Source organism: Molothrus aeneus, chromosome 8, assembly GCF_037042795.1.
Source record: "Molothrus aeneus isolate 106 chromosome 8, BPBGC_Maene_1.0, whole genome shotgun sequence".
Lineage (NCBI taxonomy): Eukaryota > Metazoa > Chordata > Aves > Passeriformes > Icteridae > Molothrus > Molothrus aeneus.
In genome coordinates this window covers 3,261,301-3,286,855 of record NC_089653.1, presented here as the reverse complement: position 1 = coordinate 3,286,855, position 25,555 = coordinate 3,261,301, and the positions used below count along the sequence as shown (strand labels likewise).

General features: G+C 53.5%; 1 protein-coding gene across 1 annotated transcript; it reads right to left on the bottom strand.

Moving 5' to 3' along the window:
* Positions 1 to 965: 965 nt before the first annotated feature.
* PALD1 (phosphatase domain containing paladin 1) lies at positions 966 to 25,484 on the bottom strand. Its single transcript, XM_066554451.1, has 20 exons — positions 25,380 to 25,484; positions 18,401 to 18,600; positions 18,167 to 18,269; positions 17,807 to 17,986; positions 17,566 to 17,730; positions 17,319 to 17,479; positions 17,123 to 17,198; positions 16,368 to 16,516; positions 16,186 to 16,282; positions 15,972 to 16,076; positions 13,457 to 13,552; positions 12,747 to 12,881; positions 10,454 to 10,570; positions 9,755 to 9,934; positions 9,092 to 9,289; positions 8,693 to 8,833; positions 7,998 to 8,069; positions 7,745 to 7,885; positions 3,915 to 4,070; positions 966 to 1,287 (listed from the first exon to the last, which is right to left on the bottom strand). The coding sequence occupies exons 2-20, from the start codon at positions 18,586 to 18,588 to the stop codon at positions 1,138 to 1,140; spliced, it is 2,610 nt and encodes an 869-aa protein (XP_066410548.1). The 5' UTR covers positions 18,589 to 18,600; positions 25,380 to 25,484; the 3' UTR covers positions 966 to 1,137.
* Positions 25,485 to 25,555: the final 71 nt, after the last annotated feature.

The following is a 25,555-nucleotide window of genomic DNA, read 5'->3' as shown; positions in this document are numbered from 1 at the left end:
TGCTCTGTTAAAAACTAAAATAAGAGGAGGAAAAAAAAGAGGGAAAATAGCATCAACAGCCTCTTGAAATTACTCAGTCAACTGTCTGACTGCATCAGCAGCAAGTTATCCAAACACTGCAGCACTCAGCAAGGGGCAAAACATTCAGGCAGGTATTTCTGCTTGAAGAAAGGAAAAAAAAATGTAAAAGCGCTCCCCAAACGTGCAGCTAAGCCAAAAAAAAGAAAGCGAGGGACCCCTTGGGACCTGGGTCTGTCACAGCCAAGGCTGAAGAAAAAGCAGCACTTTGCTATTTTAAAACCTTGTTTTTCTTTCCAGCCTCCACCTTTGAATTTCTGCCACCTCCTGGCACTGGCAGGGGATGAAAGCGGCGGCCGGGACAGACGGACAGACAGCGTGCTCCTGCTTTTGTGCTTCCCATCCTGCCCTCTCCTCCCTCCAGGAGCCTTCCCCCTGACCCCCTCTCACCCCACTGTGAGGCCAGCAGGGCACTGGGACCCCTCATTTATATCATCTGCTATGGATTCACTTCATTTTTCACTCTTTCCATAAAAAACAAAGGAACCCCCCTGGCCTTAATTTTGCTTTTATGCCTTTGCTGAGCAGCTCAGCCCCCTCTGCACCACCCTGGCACTCAACTTGCTTGAGGCACCCCAAAACTGGGTACCACAGCTGCCATGCCCCCAGCTAAAAAGAGTTGTGAAGAATCAACAAATATGCCCAAGCCCTAAAAATACCCAGGTTTGAAGTGACTGGGATTTCTGTGAGTCCTAAGTCTGGCTGCTGGTGTTTATGGCTCCATATATACATGGAGCTATAAAAATATAACCATATATATATATATATATATTTATGTGTATATAGACATGTACATTTGTGTGTTTATACACATAAATACACCTCTGTGTGTACAAATATATAAATTTGTGTAAATGCCGCGCTGCCTCAGGGAGAAAGCGAGGAAGGATTTTTAATTTACAACATTTTTATTGCGTCCAAAAGAACCCCAGAAATCCTCCCATCCTAAGGCGAGCTTCAAGGCTCGCCCCTCCCTCCCCACACCCTCAGATTTGGGGAAAACAGTCTTTTTTCTTTGCTCTCCCCCACCCCAGAGCAGGCAGCAGGGGCCCCTTTGTGCTACACGAAGTCGCCGTGGAAGGGCCGGGCCGTGGCCCCCTGTGCCTGCCAGCGGCCCCGCAGCGTGCACAGGGCTTTGCCCTCCAGGCTCTCCAGCTCCGGGAATCCCAGCTGGTTCAGCACCTCGTAGACCCCAGCCACTGCTGCCACCTGGAAACAGAGGGACAAGGGACATTGGATCCCCGTCCCACCCCGGGGATGCTTGCGCCACCTCCGGGGTGAAGATTCCCCCCCCCTGATCCTGGTAGCACCCCCTTCACCTCCCCCAGCCCTTTTCCAGCCCCAGTTTATCCATTTTCTAAGCCTCTTCCTTGCTGCTGGGGTCAGCCATCACAGGGTTTGTTGGCTTTGGCACCCTCCTGCCAAAAAGCTACAATGGCGCCTTGTTTTTGCTAAAAACGCCGGGATTATGCAGCGGGAAGGGGCGCCCCGGGGGTCAAAGGCTCCTTGTATCCACAGGTTGGGTGTTTTTCCCTCCCCTCCAGCAGACAGGGGGAGTGGGGAGGGGGAGGATGGAAACCCCACACACAGGAGATGTGGCATTAAAAGGGGCAGCACCTTTTGGGGCTGCACTCAAAAGAGATGCGGCGCCCAAAGAAAGACGCGGCGCTAAAAGATGCTCCAGCAAAAGCGGGGACAGAGGGCAGATGTAAATCCATGTGCTGGAAATGCAGCCCCAAAGGGTACTGCTTTAAAAAATACAGCCCCAAAAGGTGCTGCTTTAAAAGGTGCAGCATATTAAAGATGCAGCCCCAAAAGGTGCTGCTTTAAAAAATACAGCATTAAAGGTGCAGCTCCAAAAAGCGCAGCATTGAAGGTGCAGCACTAAAGGATGCAGCCCCAAAAGGTGCAGCACTAAGGGATGCAGACTTTACTAAAAGGGGCAGCATGAAAGGATGCAGGCCCAAAAAGTCCAGCATTAAAGGTGCAGCACTAAAGGATGCAGACCCAAAAGGTGCAGCACTAAAGGATGCAGACTTTACCAAAGGGTGCAGCCCCAAAAGGTGCTGCTTTTAAAAATATAGCCCCAAAAAGTGCAGCCCAAAAAGGTGCAGCACTAAAGGATGCAGCCCCAAAAGGTGCTGCTTTTAAAAATATAGCCCCAAAAAGTGCAGCCCAAAAAGGTGCAGCATTAAAGGATGCAGCCCCAAAAGGTGCAGCCCCAAAAGGTGCTGCTTTTAAAAATATAGCCCCAAAAGGTGCAGCACTAACGGGTGCAGCACTAAAGGATTCAGCCCCAAAAGGTGCAGCACTAAAGGGTGCAGCCCCAAAAGGTGCAGCACTAAATGAGGCAGCCCCAAAAGGTGCTGCTTTTAAAAATATAGCCCCAAAAGGTGCAGCACTAAAGGATGCAGCCCCAAAAGGTGCTGCTTTTAAAAATATAGCCCCAAAAAGTGCGGCACTAAAGGGTGCAGCATTGAAGGTGCAGCACTAAAGGATGCAGCCCCAAAAGGTGCTGCTTTAAAAAACTACAGCATTAAAGGAGCAGCAGCCCCAAAAGGTGCAGCACTAAAGGCTGCAGCCCCAAAAAAGCGCCGCATTAAAAACTGCTGCACTCAACCTCGGGCTTCCCGCATCCAGCCAACAGCAAACATCCCAAATCCCCACAAAAGCTGCTCCAGCCCCAGCGGCGGCCGCCGGGCAATGCAAACACCGGCATAGCCGGGATGCCAGGGCGGGACGGCCCCGCTCCGGCCCCAGCTCCGCCCTTCCATCGGCCGGCGGATCAAAGATGCCAATAGGAATTAGCAGCGCCGGCCGGGAATGGGGGAGAAAAACTCTCTGCACCGTAATAGAAGTAAGAGATGGAAATGCCAAAATAAATTGTAAAAAACCCTGAAATTATAGGGTACGTCGATAAAAGTAATACAATAATAGAGCAAAAATTAAGAGTGAAAATAGTAAGATACAGTCGTGCGATGATAAAATTTAAATAAATACAAATAATTAAAATGTAACAATATTAATAGGAATAAGAGGAAGACTAGGAGGAATAATAATAATAATAATAATAATAGTAATAATAATAATAATAATAATAATAATAATAATAATAATAATAATAATAATAGCATTATTAAAATTGCTATGTCCCCTTCTTCCCCTTCTCCCCCCTGACTCTCCTTTCATGCAGAAGAACCCCCCAGTCACCAGCACACACACCCCTATGCACCCCACAGCACTTGTACCACCTCCAAAGTCCCTTTTCCATGGAAATTTGCAGCCCTCCTCCCAACATTCCCATTCAAATCAATGAATCCCAAATAAATCTGGCACCTACATGCCCCCCAAGAAGGAAATATGGGTAATTTAGGGTCTCTCGCCCAGCCTGCCCCCATTCCATAAGGATCATTTAGGGTCTCTCACTCACCCCCATTCAATTTTCCCAGCTGGTTCCCAATCCCCTTGGATATCCAATGCCACCATCCCATACTCTCATGCCCTGTGCCACCTGTCCTGGCCAGGCAGGTTTGGCTGGTGGCCCCCTCAGCCCCAGATGCTGCAATCTCACCAAAACCCCTGGGAAACTCAAACCAGGGGCAAAGAGCAGGTTTGGGGTGGGAGAGCTCCTCTTCCATGTGGTGGGATGCCAGTGGCCAGTGCCAGTGGGATCTCCAGTGGCTTTCCATGAGAGCCACCAAGCCAGGGAGCAAAGGGACACAGATGATGCCCCAACAAGCCCAGGAATCAGGTGTAAGCTAAGGATGGGTGCCTGCTTCCCAGTAAATTCCTGTATTCCCACATAAACACCAGGTGGCAGCCTGGGAGAGCCTCACCTCACGCATCCAGAGGCTGAAGGGTCTCTGCCAGGAGTCCTTTTTCTCCAGGTGCAGGTAGGTGTTGAAGAGGATGAGGAAGATGTAGCGCTCCAGGTACTGCAGGCTCCTCAGCTGCAGCGTCCGCGCCTCCCGCTCATCCTTGCTCGACTTGCCCTGGGAGGAACAACAGCCTGGCTGAGGCACCTGTGGCACCCCCAGGGGAGCTCCTGCACCCCAGCCTCAGCCACAGCCCTGGGAGAAGCCTGGGAAGGGCACAGGAAGAGGGAGGAACACTTTGGGGACAAAAATGAGTGCATCCGTCCAGCCCGCTCCTGCTGGGGCTTGGCACTCCAGGCTCGCATTTCCCTGTGGTTTCCAGTGGGTAACAACATTCCCAGAGCTCAAAAATAGGTGAGGAGGGCTAAACGTGGGGGGCAGGAGCAGGAATAGGCAGCCAAGGGAGAACTGTACCCCAAACCATGAGTTTTTGGATTGTAAAGCACTTCCCCAGGGAAAAACATCTCCCTGCAAGGCATTCCCACCTGGATTCAGCCTTTGTTTCCAGGGGAAGGGAAGGGAAGGGAAGGGAAGGGAAGGGAAGGGAAGGGAGAAGAGAAGAGAAGAGAAGAGAAGAGAAGAGAAGAGAAGAGAAGAGAAGAGAAGAGAAGAGAAGAGAAGAGAAGAGAAGAGAAGAGAAGAGAAGAGAAGAGAAGAGAAGAGAAGAGAAGAGAAGAGAAGAGAAGAGAAGAGAAGAGAAGAGAAGAGAAGTTGATGGTGATCACATCTCCCAGTAATATTTTATATATATAAATTATAAACATCTCTTTTTATGTGTTTTATATATACTACAGTCTTCATGCATTCATTATTTGTATTTATTGCTTTATTTGATATTGTATGTTATTATACAGTAATTTTTATTAGTAGTATTATTGCCATTATTTTAAGCCCTGCATGCTGCCCTTTCTAGGAATTAATAAATACTAATAAATCAGAGCCCTGATCCCACAGGCCACCCCAAAAAGCAGCAATTCCTCACTCCAGCTCTGCCCTTGGGAAAAGGTGTCTCCTCCACCTGTCTGTGCCAGTATTTGTAGAAAGCAAATCCTGTAATCCTGTTATTTATCCTGGTACTGTATTACCCTATTTATTTTTCATTCTATTATCCTATTATTTACCATGTTGTTATCTTATCCTACTTATTTTTTATCCTATTATTTATTGTTTTATTCTGTTATGCTATTTATTTTTCTTCTGTTACTTATCATTTTATTCTATTATCCTATTTAATTTTCTTCTATTATCCAATTTTCTTCTGTTACCCTATTACTTCTCATTTTATTCTCTATCATCCTATTTAATTTTCTTCTATTACTCTATTACTTCTCATTTTATTCTATTATCTTATTTATTTTTCTTCTATTATCTTATTATTTACCATCTTATTATCCTATAATTTATTTTTTATCCCATTATTTATATTTTCCTACATTTTTCCTATTTTTTCCTCTCAGGGGTGGGAAGAGGTCAGAACAAACCAAACCAAGCCCCCAGAACACCTTTCCCTTCCCTTCTGTTTGCCCTAAGCCTGAAAAGCATCTCCCACCAGGCTCCCAAAACCCCAACAACTTCCATCATTCTCTTCTCCAAGCTGCCCATCATTGATGAAAAAAAAACCAAAACAAAAAAAAAAAAATTAAAATGAAAGCATTTGCTCAGGGCCAAGCCAAATCTAATGGGATGGATGGAGCAGCCAAGAGGCTCTTCCCTGAGCAGAGGGAGTGGATGAAGCCCTCCTTATCTTGCCTTCCCACCAGGATGCCAGCCTGGAAATGGGATCCAGCCCAGCATCACCCCTGTGCCAGGCCTGACAGCCAAGCAGGTGAAACCTCCCACATGGCCACATGCCCATAGTAAAGCAGGGAAAGCCAAAATTAAATTAAAGTACTTATCCTGAATGAAGATAAATTAATAAAAAATAAATGTGACTATAAGTAATTTATAATCGCTACATCTGCAAATAGTTGGGTCTCCAGAGGTTTTCTTTCCCAGCTCCCCCAAAAATGCAGAGGATCTCAGGAAGCAAATCCCCAGGAAGCTGCAGATGTTCCTGGGTGATTGAACACTTTGGTTTTTCTTCCCTCCATCGATGGTTGGCAGCCATTAATTGAAAACACAGATCTGTGGCAGCTGGAGCCAGAGCTGCAGTGAGGAATTCCCTGTGGGATGTGGCACAAACCACCCCAGGAATAACACCAGGCCCTGGGCTCTGCCCTTCCAAGGCTCTGTGACACAGCTGCACAGGTTTGAAACATCCCAAATCTGGGTAAAATAATCCTTTTTGCTTCTTCATCATCCCCACAGAGTGAAACAGGGCTGTGGAGCACAGGCTTGGCTGGCCATGGATGAGTCCATTCCCTTTCCCAAAGCTGAATCTCCTTCCCAAACTCTGAGGAGCCAGAGGAGCCTCTGGGGCTGGGAGTGGAGTGGAACAGAGCAGCCCTGCCCTCTGCAGGCTGTGCCTGGTGGGATGGGATGATGGGATAATGGGATGATGGGATAATGGGATGCTGCAGGAGAGGAACGTGGGATGTAGGCTGGACTCTGGGTGGGATACAGGACGGCAAGGGACAGCACAGGATCCAAGGGTGACCGTCACCACAAGAGCCCTGGTGTCACCATGATATTTTCTGAAAAATCCCTTTGCCAGGGTTTCTTCTCCTGGGAAGCTGAGAGGCCTCAGAAAAGAATGGAAACCATAATTATCTGATTGTTTGGGAATGTGGTCTAGAAATCATTTACCAACAGGTGCACCTTTGATTGGTTCCATGTGAATTGTTTTTAATTAATGACCAATCACCATCAGCTGTGTCCCACTCTGAGGAGTCAGTCACGAGCTTTCATTATCATTCTTTTCTAACCTTCAAATATATCCTTTCTCTTTCTTTAGTATAGTTTTAGTATATCATTTCTTTTAATATAGTATCATAAAATAATAAATCAGCCTTCTGAGAACGTGGAGTCAGATTCTCATCTCTCACCTCGTCCTGGGGACCCTCACAACACCACGCCCTGGCACCTCTCTGGTGACACTCCAGAGACCTGCAGCCTGAGCAATGACCCACGTTCCAGATTGCAAGGCAAGATGTGTTCTATTACCATCTGTATGGCAGCTGTCTTTTGTCAAGTGGGCAGCTTTCCTTATCTCTTCCACAATCACTGGGAGGGGACATCTGCTGATATTGGGCTATTGGATGTCCCTGCATGGCTGATAAGAACTACAGCATCCCATTGGGAGATGTGAGCCCAGAGGGAGGAGCCAAGCATTCCTACCTGGATATAATCTGAGATTCTGGAACACCAGCACAGCTTCTCCACTGGATTCCCCAGAGGAACAGCAGCTGCCTCTTCCACTGCATCTTCAGAGGAAGAGACTGCACCTTTCTACAGGATCCTTGCTCCAGCAGAGCCAGCCCTGGCACTGCAGGAGGGCTGAGCCACAATTCCAATGGGACTGCTGCCCACACCCTGACCCACAGGGTGTCAGGCTGGGTTCTGACTCTGTCAGTGTTGTTTTGATTTACTGCACTGTTTATTTTATCCTTTTATTTTCTTCCCTATTAAAGAACTGTTATTTCCTGCTCCCTTATTTTTGCCTGAGAGCCCCTGAATTTCAAATTTATAGCAATTCAGAGGGTGGGGAGGGTTCACATTCTCCATTTCAGGGGAGGCTCCTGCCTTCCTTAGCAGACTCCTGGCTTTCCAAACCAAGAGACCCCAGCTTTGTCAGGGCTGGTCCCAGAGCCCTGCAGCCCCTGGAGCTGCCCAGTGCCCGGGGAGGGGCTCACCTGGCGGAAGGTGCAGATGATGATCTCCCGCAGGTGGTAGTGCATGGGGGTCATGGTCTCGCTGACCGTGTCCAGCGCCATGTCCACCTCCTTCTTCATCCGGTGACCGTCGGGCAGGAGCTGGACCACCTTCATCACCACCTGGAGCACGGGCAGGAGCTTCACCAGGAGCCTCCCTGCCTTGTCCCACTGCCCCCACCTCCAAACAAGCAGCTGTGGCTTGAGGGAGCAGAGGGAGAGCGCCAGGACTCACCTCGAACTCCCCCTTGGTGTACTTGGCATCGGGCACGCTCACGATTTCCTCCTCGCTCATCTCAGGGATGCCCTGGGGTGGCCAGAGGGGAATGGGTCATTATGGGCTGCACAAAAATGCAGAGCCTGTGCCCAGCCAAGCAGGACCCCCAGCATCCCTCGCCTTGCCTCCGCCAGGCACAGAACGTGAATATTTTACCCCTGCCCAAGAAGGGAGCCACATGTCTGGATAGACAGAGGACTGTTCCAGGCACTGGCTCAGGGTGCCCAGAGATGTTGTGGCTGCCCCTGGATCCTTGCAAGTGTCCAGGGCCAGGCTGGACAGGGTTTGGAGCCACCTGGGATAGTGGAAGGTGTCCCTGCCCCCAGTAAAGGAGTGGAACAGGAAGAGCTTTAAGGTTCCTTCTGACCCAAACCATTCCACAACTCCATGCTCTCCCCTGCCCTTAACCCTTCATCCTGGGGAGGGAGCTCTCAGGAAGAAGGTAAAGGCTCACCAGGGATTCACCCAGGCTTCTGGAGCTCGCTGGGAGTTAGGCACAGCAAATGACAACACACAGACAGGCGTCCACCCCACAGTCCACCCTGACCCTGCCCACGCTCCTTTCAACCCTCTGGCTGTGACACAGCTGCCATGGGCTCTCCAGAGCTTCCCCAGGAACCCCAGCAGGGGTTGTTGCAGCCCCCTGCACTCACGTTGAAGTGCCACAGGGTGAGGACAGCGATGACCATGGCCGTGGTGGTCCTGCCCCGGCCACTGGAGCAGTTGAACACGAAGGCTGCCCGCGAGTCCTCGGCCAGGGCGCTCTTCATGGCCTCCAGCAGCCGGTCAAAGTCCTGCCAGGACGAAGCCAGTGGGTTTTCAGGGATGCAGGGCTTCCTCACCTTGGGGTCCCCTTTGTCCTACAGCCTCCAGGTTGAACTCCCTGCTTCCTTGCTGCCAGAGCCACCCTTGCCCACCTGAAGGCACTCAGCCTCTGCATGCAGCACCTCCTGGAGATCCCCCCTGCCCTGGCAAGCACTGAGCACCCAAGGGACATTTCTGCACAGCATCAGGGCTGGAATGGAGGCAGCAGCACCCTCCCTCCCTGGTACCTGCTCCTTGGGAGCACAGAAGTCAGGGATGGGGATGCGGCGGTAGGTGAGTCCCTGGCAGGAATTCTTCTGCTGGCTGAATATCTCCTGCGTGGTCAGGCAGCTCTTGAACATCTTCATCTGCTTCTCTGACTCCAGGTACACCTCCAGCCACTTCTGGCACTTCAGCAGGTCCCCCTTCAGGGCAGCCTCCAGTTTCTGCAGAGGACAGAGAAACCCTCGCTGTAACACCCGCCCCTTCTGATTTTTAATTAGGATTTTAATCAATGTTTTTAGATGCAGGTGAACACCCCAAACCCCACACCAGGTCCTGGCCACCAGTTCGGCCCAGGTCCTTCTCTGGAGCCCCAGGAGCATTGTTTCTCACCACACCACTCCTCCATGCATCCACGCTGCTGCTGGCAGCCAAGCTCCCCCACTGCCTGTCTCCCCTGGAAATCCAGCTGGGAACATCCGCTCCCCTTTCCCCAGATGCCTTTTACCCTTGCTCTCAAGGCATGCTATAAATTCTTCCAGGGTAGATCTCTCTCTGCTTTGCTCCCTTGCTCCCAAAGGAAAACAAACCCAGCAGCTCCAGAGGGTGAGGAACTATGAAAGCCTGCGGAAATCACCCATGAGGATTCCTGGGAACCTCCACAGCCCCCAGCACCTCCCAGAGCTCACCTCCAGCTGCTGGGGCGAGGCAGCAGGCACGGGGATCAGCTCCTCCAGGAGCCCAGGCTCCCGCAGGGTGTAGATCTGCTCGTTCCCCTCCAGGACCGCTTCCTCCCGCAGGTTGATCCAGAGGATGCGCGAGTGCTTCCTCTTGGCATCCGTCAGGTACCGCAGGACACTGCCCAGGCTCTGGGGGAAGGGTGGGCAAGGGTGATGGGAGGGCTGGGAGCCAACAGGGGGTCCCTGCCTGTCACATTCACATTTTCTGGAAAAATCCCTTCCCCCAGGATTTTTCTCCTGGGAAGCTGAGAAGCCTCAGAGAAAAAGGAAAACAATTCTTATCTCATTTGCTTCTCCTGTGTTGTGCTCACATGTGGAATGTGTTTGGAGATTGTTTACCCACAGGTGATTGTTTCATTGGATTCTGCTGGGAGTTGTTTTGACTCACTGGCCAATCAGTGCCAAGCTGTGTTGGGACTCTGGAGAGAGTCACAAGTTTCCATTATTACCTTTTTAGCATTCTGTAAGTATCCTTGTATCCTGTCTGTATTCTTTAGGAGAGTTTAGTATAGCATTCTTTAATATAACATAGTATCATAAAATAATAAATTAGCCTTCTGAGAACATGGAATCACATTCATCATTCCTTCCTTCATCAGGGAACCCCACAAATCCAATGCCTGCCCGACGTGGGATGGTGTCCCTCACCTTGGAGCTGGGCTGTGCTGTGCCATAGACGGGCATCTTGGGCACCCTTCGGAAGTTGGCCACACTCATCTCCTTGGCAGTGCTCAGCACATCCGGGCAGAAGCGCTCATCTGCCACCTGGAACAGAGCAATGCCCAGGCAAGGGATGCCCCTTCCCACCCTCAGCTCTGAGCACACCCCAACCCACAGACCCTGCTCAGGACAAGCCCCCAGACCTTTCCAACAGCTGCATCCAGGGCTCAAAGCTGCATTTCCAAGGTGGGACAGGCTCTTCTTGCAGCACAAAGCACCAACAGCCCCGGCCTCCTCCACCCCACCACAGAGATATCCAGGGCTCAAAGCCCCATGGCTGCGTTTCCAAGGTGGGACAGGCTCTTCTTGCAGCACAAGGCACCAACAGCCCCGGCCTCCTCCACCCCACCACGGAGCTGCTGCCCAGGCTCACATCATGGGATGCTCCAGACACATCCACGTGCACAGGGATCTCTGGCCACACATTCCTCCTCAGATGGCTCAGGCTGGAAGGGACTTTAAAACCATCTAGTTCCATCCTTGCTGGGGGTGCCAGTGGGAGCTGAAGGACCCAAGAGCCCACAACATCTGCCCTACAACAGGGAACTCCTTTGTGAATGCAGCAGGGGGAGAGGGTGGGGGACAAAGAGAACCCCTCATCTCATGTTCATGTGGCAACAGAAGGAGTTTATTCTCAAGCCTTTCTTTATAAAGGACATTTGAAAAACCAGGTCTGGATAGATCAAAGGTCTGATCTTTTACTCTCCCCAAATCCTGGACCAGGGACCTGCTGGCAGCTTAGGAAGGAATGTAATTGGCTGAAGTTCCTGACAGTCAGCCCAGGGGCTAGTTTATGGAGCTGGCTGAGTAGAATTAATTTGCCCAGTACAAGCCACCTGGTATTGTGATATAATGTGGAAACATCTCCTCCTTTTTTCCTTTTATTAAAATTGCAACCTGCTCTCTATCATCCATCTGCAAGGGTGTTGCAGTAAAGCGGAAAAATTGTAAGAAAAAGGCCTCAAAAATCAGGCCTGCTCTGGCCGGCCTGTCATTTCTTCTAAGTCAAGCTAGCCCTTTGCAAGTTCCCATGTGAAAGCAATCCTGGTGTGAGCAGTTCCTTAGCATAACAATCTATTCCTGGGTAAAAGACAGCTAGCACTTGTATAAACTCTTTTTACAACATTAGATAGAAAAATTAAAATTACCTCTCACAAACAACTTTTCCTGCATGTACACCCCGGGGGTTTGAGTGACCAATCAACGCAGGGTGACAACTTGTTAATAACCAATAAAGTAACTGGCAAGAAAGCTACTGACCAATTGGAGTCACACACGAGGTCTGTAAAACTGTATAAAAAGGAGTTATGTGACTGAAGAAGGGGCTTTTTCCCCCCTGAAGAAAATGGAGTCTACATGATTTATTCCCATACAAAGGCCCTATGCAAACTGGCTGACAGAAGCCAGCACAGGTTTAACCTGCATGAGACCACGTAGCACTGGAGCTGCAGCCCTCACCTCTAGGAGTTAGGTGAGAACTTTGGCCAGCTCATCACATGCTTAATGTGGTTTTAAAGGGGTTCTCCCAGCCCTCCACACCTCTGTGAGGGACAGCACCCCAGGAAGGTGCTGCTCCCACCTGTGCAGTGCCCACTTGTCAGAACCCAAGACATCCCTCTGGCTGTCCTGGATGGCTCCAGCCCCTGCCGGGGGCTCAGAGACCCTGGCACAGAGCCCAAGGCACCTGTGACTTTGATTTTGACCCATGGAGCAAATCACCACCTTTATATGAAGAATTACAAGTCAAGAGAGTTTATGTAGGATAATAGTTTGTCACGGGGTGAAAAACAGATTTTTGAGGTTTTTAGAATGGGGGCTCGGGGTCCCCAGATGGAGGAATTTGGGCGTGCCCTGTCCTTATTCTTTCTTCTTGTTAGCCTGCATCTTCTGGGTGCTGGTGGCACTTTTGGATTGGTTTAGATCAGGAACACACTGTCTAACACAGGTGATGGGTATTGGGAAGTTATGGTAAATAATGTACACATAGTTTTTAGTATAAAAAGATAACACTGCCCTGAGGGTGGCCAGAGCGCCTTAACCTGACCTGCCAGACAGACCTGCGGCGGGTCGGAGAAAGAAAGTTATAAATAACAAAAAAATAAACAACCTTGAGAACGAGAAGAGAAGAATCCTGACTCCTCCTTCGACTGCTGGGCTGGGAAAAGAGACTTGTACATCTCTCGGGGTCACTGTGAGCAGCAGAAGCCCCGGGAGCACTCACCAGCACTCGGGCGCCCTTGGTGAGGAGCTCGGCGGTGACGGTGAGCTCGGCGCGGTTCATGTCGGCCTGCAGGCGGTACAGCTCCGGGCGCCGGCACATCCACCTGCTGAAGCTGAGGGCAAAGCCCAGGGGGTACTGCCGGCGGGGGAGGCACCATCAGCCTGGGCTCTGACCCCCCTGCCCGCCGCCCCACCGGGAGAACCCGCTGGGAAAACTCCAAGGGGGATGGAGCAGCTGGTTTGGGGGATCCCCGGGGTGCCCCCTAAGCTGTGTGTGCCCTGGTAGCAGAGGCAGGGAAAGAGACCCCACGGGGCTTCTGAGGGTGCTGATTAGATGAGGGTTTATCGGGGGTCCCACCCCTGGGAGCAGCATGGTTCCAGAGGGAGAAGGGAGGGAAGGGGAGAGAGAGGGAGAGCCTGGGGAGAAAAGTGCCAAGAACGCGCCTGGCCTCCCTCACACAGCTTAACAGGGAGATTCAAGGTGGGTGCAGAATAAGTCTTGGGCCAGTGGGATTACAGATCCGTGATCCTTCAGGGGAGGATCACAGGCTTGGAATAAACCCTACATTTTCATTTTGGAGGGGTGAGACAGAGCATGCCATTTAAATAAAATGTAACACCACAGCAGGAAGCCCCCACCCTCCCACCGCACAAAGGAGACAAATAAAACAGAGGGCAAGGAAGGTTTTGGGTTGTGCTGGAGGTTTTTACCTGCTCGTGAAGGTAGTAGTTGAAGGCAATCAAGTAGAAATAGCGTTCGAGACTCTGCAGAGTCCTCTGGAGGAAATACTCTTTGGTGCTGCTCCCCTGGAAGCAAAGGACAGGGAATCTGTGATGCTCAGTGCTGACCAGCCCTGCAGCCCCCAGCAGACCAGGAGGCTGGAAAAAAGCCCTACAGACACTTTGGATGAATTGGTTTGTTTTTTTCTTTTTTAATAAAACGTTTCCAGTTTCCCATATTAAATGATGCTCAAAGGCATAAATTCACATTTCAGCTCAAAACAAAAGCTTCCCCTTAGCACAAGGACACACCTGGAGCAGTTCCAACCAGTCCATGCTGTCACAGGGACACACTGTCCAGCTGGGACACTCAAACCCAAGGGAATGGGTCTGGAAAATGCAGGGTCCTGCCCCCATTCCAGCCATCTCCATGACCTTTGGATGAAATGCTCAGGCAGTGGCATCCCTGAGCCAGCCACACACCCTGCAATACCCTTAATTTCCAAGTGTCTCCCTTTTCCATGTCCAGAAGCATCCTGATACCTATGTTTCCAGCAAGCTCTCCTCCTCCTCCTCTTCATCATCACCTCCAAAACCCTTCAGAATATGCTGAATATGTCAGCATATTCTCCACCACAGCTATCCCCTCCCAGGGAGGAAACTCAAACCCTCGGGATTTTCCATAATTCAGAAACCTCAGCAGGGGAGGTGGGGGGTTTGTACCTCTGAGCACCCCATCCAACAAATGAACCTGGCACCAGGTAAGGAACACCCAGCATGGCATCCACAAGCATCCCCAGAGAGCCTGTGGAACCCTCTTCCCAGGCCAGGATGGAAAACCCTCCAAGATGGGGCTGCGTCCGCGCTCAGCTCGGCGAGCGGGGTTTGCTCATCCCTGACACTCCGTGGCTGACTCATGAATATTTACTTGTTCTCCACAAGAGAAATCCGGCCTGCAGTCATTTATCAAGAGGAAAGGCAGTGGGATTTGCTCTGGAAACTCAAAACAAAGCCTGTGGGGATGGAGCTGTGCCAGGTTTGCCGGCAGCACCGACAGCAGAGCGGTGCTGCTGCTGCTTCCCGAGCACTTGGATTCCTGCAAAAAAATCCACCCCAGTGCTCCCACCCAAGGCAAACCTCCTAACATTCCCCTTGAACACCCTGGGGGTGGAAAGGGGAATGATCCACTCGTGTTTCAGCCGTGGAAAGCCAGGTATTGTGGGAGTCTGGCTGCTCAGCATCCCACACCAGGGTTCATCTGCACCTCCATCACTTGAGGGCTTAAATCTCCATTTCTGCCCCCCAAACCCAGGCAGAAACCCACAGACATCATTCCTCTGTGCCCAGAAAAGTCCTTTTTCCCCCCAAACCAACCAGCTCACCCAGCACCACTCCGACACAAAGAAGTCCAGGCTGGTTTTCCAAGGACTGAGCATTATCCCCTCTCCCCTCCTCACCCTCCATGTGCCCCCAGCACATTTTCCTGGCCCCTTGCCACTGTTTAAACCTGCTCTTGCTCCACAAAGACTTGAAATAAACACTCCTTGAGGCTTATTTACGGCAGTCCCCCAGCCGTTTGTTGTCCAGGAGTCCAGGATGACACAGAGCAGCTTTCCCCAGCAGGGAAAAGCCAGAGAAAGGCTTCAAGGCAATGGGAAAATCCCCTGTCCCATGCCCAACCTTCCCCTGCTGTACAAGAGAACCTGCCAGCACACAAACAGCACAAAATCCACCCTGAAAGGGAACAGGGGAGTATAAAATTTGGGATTTGCCACTAGGGACCAAAAAAGTGACAGTGAATGCCTTCTTCTCCTGTTGCTTAATAATTTTCATGGGGTTTTTTTTGCCACAGGGCACCTGGTTTGAAATTGCTCTTTACAACCAGCTCCAGCACTTCCACCCCACGTTCAACATTTAAATGGGAAAATTAATCTCCAAAGAAACTGGGATCAGGGCAGCACCTCCACCTGAGCATTTAATCTCCTTCCATCACCTGGTGAGGAGCCCCCTGGTTGGGCAGGGAAGACCCCACCTTTCCAGCATGGAAAGCCAGCCTGATGGCTCTTCAAAACAGCAGGAAAAAACATAAATCCACAACTAGAAAAGCCTGACCTTGGGTGACTACATTTGCAATGATCCCTCCCAGCTCCCAAGGACTTTTACCATCCAGGCTGATATCGATTTTCCAATTTTAGAGCTGATGAAATCAGGGCACAGGATATTATTTGCCCCCAAGGTCATCTACCAGAAGCACTAGCAAAGCCCAAACCAGACTGTTTTCCCCCAGTCCCAGCCTGCTCCATTTTATGGCTTTCAAAACAACTGGACGGGGGAAAAAAAGAGAAAGAGACACTCCACAACCTTCCAGGTTTCCTATCTCTGGGAAATCTCCAGCTCACAGGAAGCTTTGGGTTTCCAGAATTTACATTCTTCTCATCCCAGCGCAAAAACAGCTCAAAAAATTTCCCAGTGCCGATGGCTCCCATCCGAGCACTCCTCTGATTACCTGGATCTGGTAGTCCTCCCCAATCCCTTCCAGCTTCTTCTTGTTCTCGTAGATGGCTTCCTTCATGTCGTGCATCTCCGAGCAGGAGGCGATGGCACCGTCCACCTCGGGAGGAGCAAGAGGGAAATTGCTCCATAAGCCTCGGATCTGGGGGGAAACTCCATCCCTCCCTCCCAGCCACAGCCTGCTGGAGGGTTCACCAGCACCCCCTTACCTCCTCCACTATCTGCTGGCCTTTGGGGACCATCTCCATGAAGGTCTGGATGACCCGGAGCCTGTCCCTAGGAGATGTCTTGGGCAAGGGGGGGAAGCTGCGGTGGGAGAAGGAGGAAATCGAACCAGCCCCAGGGGGAATGGGCATGGCCCCAGTCCCACCCTGGGGGCTGCTCTGCTTACTCAGGCTTCTGGGCAGCTCCTCGGTGGTGGTGGAGGACCAGGGTGCCCATGGCCATGGCCAGGTTGGTCCTGCCCACGCCGGTCTGGCAGCCGAAGAGCAGCGCGGGCGGGGGCCGGCCGGGGTCCCGCAGCAGCAGGCTGGGGCTCTCCTAGGAGGGAGGGACACAGGGATGGAGGGATGGATGGAGACCCCAGCAGCCTCCAGGAGAGCCGGGTCTGCCCCATCAGGGGCTGGGATGAAGGCCGTGCCCAGGCATGGAGGGGTGGGCAGCAACTCCTTTTGCTCAGGGGATGGGGTGGAAGGAGAACAGGACAATGGGTGGCTCACCCACTGCATTCCCCTGCCCAGTGCCCTCTCCATCCACCCCACTGGAGATGCTCCCACCACTCATCCCCAGCCCACTGAGATTTCATCTTCCAGAATGTTAAAGGAAAAAAAAAAGCAGCTCTGACATGGAAAACCTTTGCACCAAAGGCAGATCATTCCTGCCAAAGCCACTTAGGGAAGAGCTGCCTGGAGGAGGCCAGGGATGGTAATTTCTAGCCAGGGGTAGGGATGAACTGCTGGACAACATGGACTTCTCCAGCAGGATCCTACAGCAAGGGGAGTGGGACCTGCAGGCACAGGCATCCTCTAACAGGCAAAGTTAAGGAAAACCAGAAGATGCTCTCAGGCAGTCGCGGTCTCCACACAGCACAGGAGCAAACCCCACCCCAAGGAGGCCCCACGGGCCAGGTGCTTTCCCTCTGCTCACCCTGAGGCAGCGGATGAAAGCATCAAACTGCTCCTCCAGAGGGGCTCCCTCGGCGGGCAGGGGCAGCCGGTGGTACCTGCCGGGATGGGGACAGCCCTTGTGAGGATGGCACCACGGAGGGGCTCCATCCCCACCACCACGGGGGATTTGCGGCTTGAGGGGTGCCAGGAGGAGGAGGAGGAGGAGGGAAAAGGACCTGTAGGAGGGCTGGAGGAAGACAGGCCTGCGATAGACCTCGTCGGTGACCTGGATGTCCTCGTCGCAGTGCACGCGCACGGCGTGGGGCTCGTCGCGCAGCCGCTCGATGTCGTTGTACACGTAGTACACGCTCTCGCTCAGCTGCGCGAAGTCACGGATCTACAGGGGACAGGAAAAGCCCCGTCACAATCCCTCCTCTGGCCTCTGAACCCCTGGGATGTGCACCCATTCCCGCCCCAGCTCACCTCCTTGCGGATGGCCAGCTCCAGGCTCTCGGCCCGTGCGCCGCGCTGCAGGCGCTGCAGGTTCTCGTGGAGGTTCTCCTTGCCCCGGGGCGTGTAGGACACAAAGTCCCCCTCCAGCCGCAGGAACACCACGGGCTCCTCACGGACACAGAAGAAGACACATTCCTGCAAATAGCAGGGGAGAGGCTGTCTAAAAGCCCTGCTGGCTTTTTTCCCACCCCAAGTTCCCACCCCCACCAACCTTGTGGCCTTCTCTCTGCAGCTTCTGCAGCACGAGCTTGAAGCCATTGAGGCTGGGCTGCCCCATCCCGAACACGGCGTAACCTCCCTTGGCCTGCCGGAAGTTGGGAGCGCCGCAGCTGCCAGTAGTGTTCAAAACATCTAATTTTCCATACACATCCCTGACCATGAAGTATTTCCCCTGCAAAACACCAGAAGAGAGAAGGTGGGACATCAGTGAATTTGGACTTCAACACAGCTGAGCGTAAAAGCAGCTTTTTCTACGTGACCTTCAAAATGAGCCCCCCTAAAATACTCCTGAGGTTCCCAAAGGCCAGGCTGAAATTTGCTGGGTGATGAAATCGGTGGCAGACATGCTCACTTGCACCAGGTAGTGCTCCAGCGTGGCCTCAGAAATGCGTCCCACCGTGTAGTTGGCCTTCAGCAGGTCATCGTGGATCTGGAACTCCTCCCTGCAGTTGTACCTTCAAGAGCCACACACACACAGGTGGGTAAAGGAAAAAAACCAATGGCATAGGTCAAGATCGAAACAAACCCCAATATTTAGAGAAGAGGGTGGAGAAACCCAGAATTCTGGAGGCTGCCGAGGACTTACGTGATGACCACGGGCGCCACTTTGTTGGTGATGATGGACTTGGCCTTGCTGTTGTGGAGCCCCAGGGTCTGGAAGGAGTGGATGCTGAGGGAGTGCTGGTCCTCCATGCTGCTGTCTCCCGGCGCCCGGCTCTCCAGGGGGGATGCCGACACCGCCTGCTGTGCCGCGCTGGCCGTCGTACCCATCATCCGTGGGCAGATCTGCCAGGATGGGGACGGAAGGGAGAGAGGCAAAACAACAAACAAGGAGGTAGGGGAAGAAAGAAAAGGGAGGAGGAATTTATTTTTCAGCCGCTCCTGATTCAGGATGGGAAAATCCCAGGCAGGCACAGGGCAACCCCCTGCTGACAGCCGGCCAGGGAGGGAAGCTAAGCCAGCCCTTTCCCTCCCGCTCCCACAAAAGGCTTTCTTCCTGCCTGCCATGCAGCTTGCTCCATCGGGGAGGTGAAAGTAGGGCTGAGGAGGGAGGGGGGGAATAAAGGGCGAAATGCTGGATCCGGTCCCTGAAATCTGCCGAGTCAGCACATGGCACTGCACAGAGCCTCGTCCCCTGCTTTCCCAGCACCCACAAACCACTCCCCACATGGAAAACTCTGGAACAGAGAGCACATGTTACTGGGTGTTTGGTGTGTGCCAGCCTGGAAGCTGCCTGTGCAGCAGCACCCAGTTATCCCCACGCCAGGGGAGCACCCAGGGCAGGCAGGGACCCCAAAAACAGCCCCCAGCTCCATCCCCAGGGAGCTCATCCCTGCACAAGGATGGAATGGAAAGGGCCAGGCCTGGCGGCGGCCAGGAGCATCCCGCCACACTCCAGCGGGCTGGGACAATGAGCCGACTGTCTGCGCCAGCCAGGGCCGGATCCCAGCTTCCCAACAAAGCCAGGGATGGCAAAGGGCTAGCCTGGAAAAGACAAGGACTCTGCCCACTCCTAACGAGACAGTCCCCAGTGAAACCTCCTTTGTGTGCGTGGGAATAACCCTGGCAGCACCCGAGAGGGGACGGTACCTGCTCCGAGGCGATGCTCAGCGCTGGGAACACAGGGAATGGCTTTAACCCAGCCCTGCAAACCCCTCTGCAGCTGCTCCTCCTGCCTCACAGGCAGCCCAGGATCAACCCCTTACTGCAATCCCTGCGAATGTGATGCCCCCAGCAGCTGCAAATGCTTCAAGTGGGGGGAAAAGCCTGCGGAAAATGTGCTATTTCTAGACTGCTGTGCCCAGGCACACATTTTCCCCTCCTCCCCATCTTCCTTCCCTGCTCCACGGAAAACTTGTTGCTCTACTGTGAATTTTCTGCACCATTAGGCAGCCTGGTTTCTTTTACACACAAGAGCAGAGGGGGGGGAAAACAAAAACAGCTGTTTCAGGCCAGTGCTGTTTCTCCAAAGTCGTCTTGAGTGTTTCTTTCATGGCAACACTGTGAGGGCAAAAATAAGGAAAAAAAAAAAAAAAACCAGGGAGGTTTTGAGTGTTTCAGAGCAAGTGCTTGAGGCTTTGGAGAGCTCAGGCAGCAAGCAGGAATGGGGCACCCAGCCAGGATGCTTTTTTTTCCCCTAATCTTGCTCAGAATGGGTTAATCTTTTCAACAGTGGGGTGGATCGATCCCTCTGGGTTTGCTCCAACCATCCCCATGCTGCAGGATGGAGATTCCACCCCCCAGTTCCAAAGCAGGCAGCTCCTGTATGTCTTTTGTCTTTCTCCCCTCCCCACAGACACCCACTTTCACCCTCAAACCCCCAGGGATATTTTCTTTTCCCAACAAATCACACCAAGAAATAACAGGCATAAAAGACGTCGGGCAGATCTGGAAATTGCCCTTCAAACCACAAAATGAACAGAGAGAGGAAATCACATCTCAGCTTCTTCCCTTACTCCCTGCTTAGGCTGGGCAGGCAAAACCAAGCAAGAAAAGTACCAAAATTACCCAAAATGGGTGCTGAGGGAAGCCAAGGGAACTGCTCTAAAAAGCCATGGGAAGAGGGAAGTTCTGTGGTGTTATCCAAATGGGAGCAGCTATTTACTGGTATTGCTGCATCTGATGGGAGCAGGAGGATTTACACCCCCCCAGTGCCCACTCTGCAAGCTGAGACACAAACTGGGATGGGTAGGGAAGCAAAACCCTACCCCAGGAAAACAGATAAAATGATCTTGGATGAAACTTTACCAAATATTGCCGGTGGCTGCAATGGGAAGAGATGCAATGAAGCCACCATCACAGGCCAGCCAAGGGAAGCAGGAGCCCAGGGCCAAGCCTGGCTGGGACCAGCCCACCAAAGGGCTCTGGATTAGCCCAAATATCATTGTTTTCAATATCACTGTTTTCCCCATCACTGGCCACAGCTGGCAAACACCATGAGATGTTCCTGCACTGGAACAGGATGCCCAGAGAAGATGTTAATGCCTCTCAAAGTGCTCAAGGCTGGATGGAGCTTGGAGCAACCTGGTCTAGTGGAAGGTGTCTCTGCTCATGGCAGGGGGTGGAACGAGATGATCTCTAAGATCCTTCCCACCCCAAACCATTGTGGGATTCTGTGATTCCAGGTTAGGAGGCTAGGAAGCAAGCCACGTGGATTTTACAATGTCATCAGCCATCAGGTGGCATGGGCTGGTTTTGAGTATCCCTTCCCTTTCACCACATTGTATTTGGGGGTTTCCTTCCTAGGAGAGCGAGGACACAGAGACAACATCCCCCTGCACAGCATCCTGGCCTCCTGCCTGCACCTTGCCCTTCTCTTCTGGGGACAAATCCCAGAAATATTCCCTCAGCCAGCAGCTCATCCCTTCACAGACCCCAAAGCCAAGCCTAAGATCAGTCATGGCCAAGGCTCCTGAACAAAGAGCCCATTTTCTCCCCAGCTGCCAAAAGAGCCAACACCCTGCACGAGGGCATCCCACCAAACAAACCAGCAGTGTTCCTCTCCAGGTGTTTTCCCTAAATTCAAAGCACTGCCGATTAATTATTCTTGCTGCCTGACGAGAAAGCGGAGCCTCCGGGTGGGCAGGGCAGAAGTGCTTCCCTTCCCCTCCAGACCCTGTTTCAAAACACCCAGCTCTGCCAAGCCTGGACAGGGAATACCAGAGGAGGCACCAGGAGCATCCCAAGAATTCCACTCGAGCATGCCAAGGCATCCTGTGCGTGCAGTGCCGCAGCCTCTCCCACAGAGGCCACGACGCTGTAACAGCGCCCTGCCCTCCATCTTCCCACCTCTCCCATCCTCCACGCACCCCAGGGGTTATTCCCACACCCGGGGACCTGGAGAGGACTCAAAGCTGGAGCAAACAATGGACTAAATATAGTGGGAGGTGGTCAGGCTGCAGCTGCAGGATGCATCTGCCCCGGCCACCGCGCCGAGGAGGAAGCGTGCACTCGCCTGGCCGCCTCATTGTCAGCAGGAAATAAATCAAATAAATCTCCTCCCGTGCATCCTTGGGATATTTTATAGCTTTTAAAGCTCCTCTAAATGAAAAGCAAAGCCCTTTGGGAAGAAGCAGCATCCTCCTAATGAATCCATCCTTCCTCGGCGTGGGGCAGCCCCTGTGGCTTTTCAGCTTGGAGTCGGCATGGATGCATCCTCGAGGGACCCAGGGGCACCCCTGGAGCACTGCTGAGCCAAGCAGGGAGGCAGGAAACACCTCAGGCCAGCAGGAAGCTCTGGTCCAGCCAGAGGGGCATCACTGGAGCCTGGAGGAAGCAGAGCTGGAGCTGAGCCCCCCGCCCCGGCGTGCTCTTTAACCCCCTTCTTCAAAAAAAACCAGCAAAAATGAAATCCCACACAAACAGCTTCTGTGGGACAGCCTGGAGATATCCCAGAGCCAAGGCTGCATGGGAACCAGGCTCCTGTTGTTCCAGGTGATGCCGGAAGGAAGCAGCTTGGCTTCTTAAAAGCACATAATAAAACAAAAAATAAAGGTGAGAAATAACACATTAAGCTGCAGATGATTTGGAATGTGTTGTCCTGTGAGGGTAAAATAAGGCAAAGAACCAAAATGCCTCAAATCAACCTAAAAGTGCTTTGCCACGGGCAGGAAAAGGCCCTGGAAGGGCAACTTTGCAGCAGAGAGCTCTGCTTTTACAAGCCTTGACTGATTTCTTAACATCTTTAAAGGAGCAAAAGCGACTGCCCTCCATCCTCACGAGCTCCTTGGAGAGCCGGTGGCGATGGCCAAAAATATAACGAAATAAGCAGCATTTCCTAGAAAGTCCAGAGGTATTTCCCAGTCAGGCTGGGATTGGGGCAGCCAATCCCCCCACCAGCATCTGCTGAGCACCACAGGAAAGCATCAGTGGGATGCCTGTCCCCAAATCCAAGCAGGAGCATCCAGAATAACGAGGATCAGGCATTTCACAGCCCCTCCCCAACGTGCTCCTGGCTTTTGGCAGAAAACCGAGTGCCACATCCCCATCCTCCATGTGACCAACTTGCCTTTAGTCACTTCACTTTAAACCCCCCGCCCTGAAGCCAGGGAAAGTTGTTGGACACAGGGAATGGAGGAGAAAAAAAGTTTCCCTAAAAATGGGGATGCCAATGTGCTCCCCACCATGAGGAGGATGCTAGTGTCCATTGGGAATGGTATCCAGGCTGCAGCCCTTCTTCACAAACCTGGTTTGCATTATTAATCAGCATAATTAACCTGCCTCGCTAAGCACAGCCTGGGAGGAATTACATTCCTGGAAGTGTTGGACAGGGCTTGGAGGAGCCTGGTCTGGTGGAAGGTGTCCCTGCCCATGGCAGGGGGTGGGATGGGATGCCCTTTAAGGTCCCTTCCAAACCACTCAGTGGCTCCAGGGTTTTGCAGAGAGCCCACCTGTAACTGCTGCCTCACACCCCACAAGTGTTAAGGCCCGCTGGCAGGCTCCATCTGTCCCTAGAGTGCTCCTTTTTGGGCAGGCAGGAGATGCTGGGGCTGCCTGCTGGTGAGGTGAGGGGTTTCATCAAGGAGCAGCAATGGAAAGAGGAACAAAGCCCTGACTCGGAAGCACCAGCGCTGCCACTTGCGCCGTCAGCTCACTGCCAGTGGTTTCAAGGTCTGCCTGAAGGGTTTCCTTTCAGTAGCACAAAGCAAAAACACAACAAAAAGCCGTAAAACATGAAGATAAAGGCTGGGGGGCATCTCCAAAGAGACCAGCGACCTGTGGGCAAAGCTTTTGTCCAGCGCCAAACATTCCCCAGCCTGCCAGGAAGCTCCACAGCCCCACACCCAAACCAGACCTGCCAAGCTCTTCCCCGCCGGAGGTTCTGTGGTGTGACCCCGCTCTGGCTGCCAGGGGGGAGCAGGGTGTCCCCGAGGGTGGGGAGCCCAGCCTATCCCCCCCAGCACAACCCTGGGATGGCCAGAGCCAGGCGGAGCCGGCCTTTGGGAAGGCCAGGGCTGTGATTTTGTGCTATTCATAGCTAACCACGGCTCCCCTCCCAACGGGGGGAAGGCAGCCGGAGCAAAGGGACGGCTCCTTTTACACGGGGCTGCTTTTCCACGCCGACCACACCTTTGCCAGGACAAGCAGCACCTTATGCGCGCCAGCAGCGTGGTTTGGGTTTGGGTTTGGGATGCAGCAGGACTCGGAGCTCGCAGATCTCCTCTCCCTCGCCCCGCTCTCTTAATAAATAAAGCAAAAATCAAGCAAATCCCAGGGGTGTTTTGCTCACAGCAGAGACCTGCCCGTTATTTTTAGGCTCCGTGCAAAGACATAATCACTTCCTGCCTTCCAGGAAGGAAATGTCCCACCACCGCTGCCTGGCTGCCTCCTCCTCAGGCAGTGCCTGCCTGCTCCCAGCCCAGCCACCCCAGAACCCGCTGTTTTCTCCCATCCAGGGCAGAAAAACAAGCTCGGGGTGTGAGGGGTGCCAGGGCTGCGGGAAGACGAGGGGGTGCTGGCTCCCCCAGCACTGAGAGGATGCACCGGGCAAAGGGCAGGGAAGCAGGTCCGGAAAAGTCCGGCAGCCATCGGAAACGCAGCCTGGATGGGCTTTCTGGAAGTTTTCAGCCCCGAGGAGCTGGGCAGGAGCTCAGCGGGTGTGGGCAGCCTTGCTCCCGGGACATTCCCTCCGGTGACTCGGTGCCGCAGGGGCCGGGAGCCCACCGGGCTCGGCGCCATCCATCCCCCACGTGCCAGCGGGAAGGAAGCCCATCCCATCCCATCCCATCCCAGCCTTCCCGTTCCCCAAACGGGAGGCTGCCCCCGGCCAAACCCTCAGCCACATCTGCTCCTCTTCCTCCTCCATCTTCATCCTGCACCTCCCCGCTCCCAGAGCCCGCTCCCCGGGCGGCTTTGGGGAGTGCAAATGAGGCACAGCCAAGAGATGCAAATCCCAAAACTCGCTCTGGAGCGGCGGCAGGCACAGCCGGCACCGGCCGACAGCCGTGCTGGGCTCCCAGCCGTGCTGGGCTGGCTTCCAGGCCAAAAGAGGGAGAGAAAAAGCCCCTTTTAAATAGGGAACGCAACTCAAAGGCAGGAGAGGTGGGAGGATGCCATCCGCGGGGCGCACGCTGGGCCTCAGCACTAGCGATCCACCGATTTTCCAGAGGTTTGAAGCCCACCCTTGGCTCCGGATGAGCCCTCCTGGCCACGGCTGGGGCACCTCATGGCCACGCCGTGGGCTCTGTGCTCCAGGGGCAGAACAAACCTTCCCCCATTGTCCCGCCCGCCTTGGCTTGGGGGGCACCCCCCGCCCAGGAAGCCCCCCCGGGTGCCCATCACAAACCCCCCGGAGGGTGGGGGCACCCTCGAGGGCTGCTCCCGCCCCCTCCATCCCCTTCCCACCGCGCCGGGCCGGGAAACGAACCCCAGCACCCCGGGGAGGGCATGAGAGGGGCAGCCGGTCCCGGGGGCGCGGGAGGCTGCCCGGCACCGGGATGGGGCGCGGAGCGGGGCGGGATGCCCGGAGCCGGGGCTGGAGCGGGGGGAACACCCAGTGCCGGGGCTCGGGGGGAGAATGCCCGGCTGGGCTCGGGAGATGCCCGCTCCGGGCGGGGATACGGTACCTGGGGGGCTCCGGGCTCAGCTGCCGCGCCGGGCTGGCCGCGCCGTCGGGCGCCCCATGGGGGCGGCGGGAGCGGTGGCGGGAGCGCAGCCCCGCGGCCGCGCCGACCGCCGGCGCCTCGGCGGGGGAGGGACCGGGGCGGGCACCGGGACGGGGCCGAGGGGCGTCCGGGACCGC

Bases quoted from the DNA above. Each gene is read 5' to 3' on its own strand.
- PALD1 (XM_066554451.1), bottom strand. From the start codon at position 18,588: ATGATGGGTACGACGGCCAGCGCGGCACAGCAGGCGGTGTCGGCATCC. The intron at 16,077-16,185 runs GTAAGGGGGTGC...GCTCCTCCCGAG, and splicing joins GCCAGCAGATAGTGGAGGAG to GTGGACGGTGCCATCGCCTC. The intron at 9,290-9,754 runs GTGAGCTCTGGG...TGTCCTCTGCAG, and splicing joins CCTCGCCCCAGCAGCTGGAG to AAACTGGAGGCTGCCCTGAA.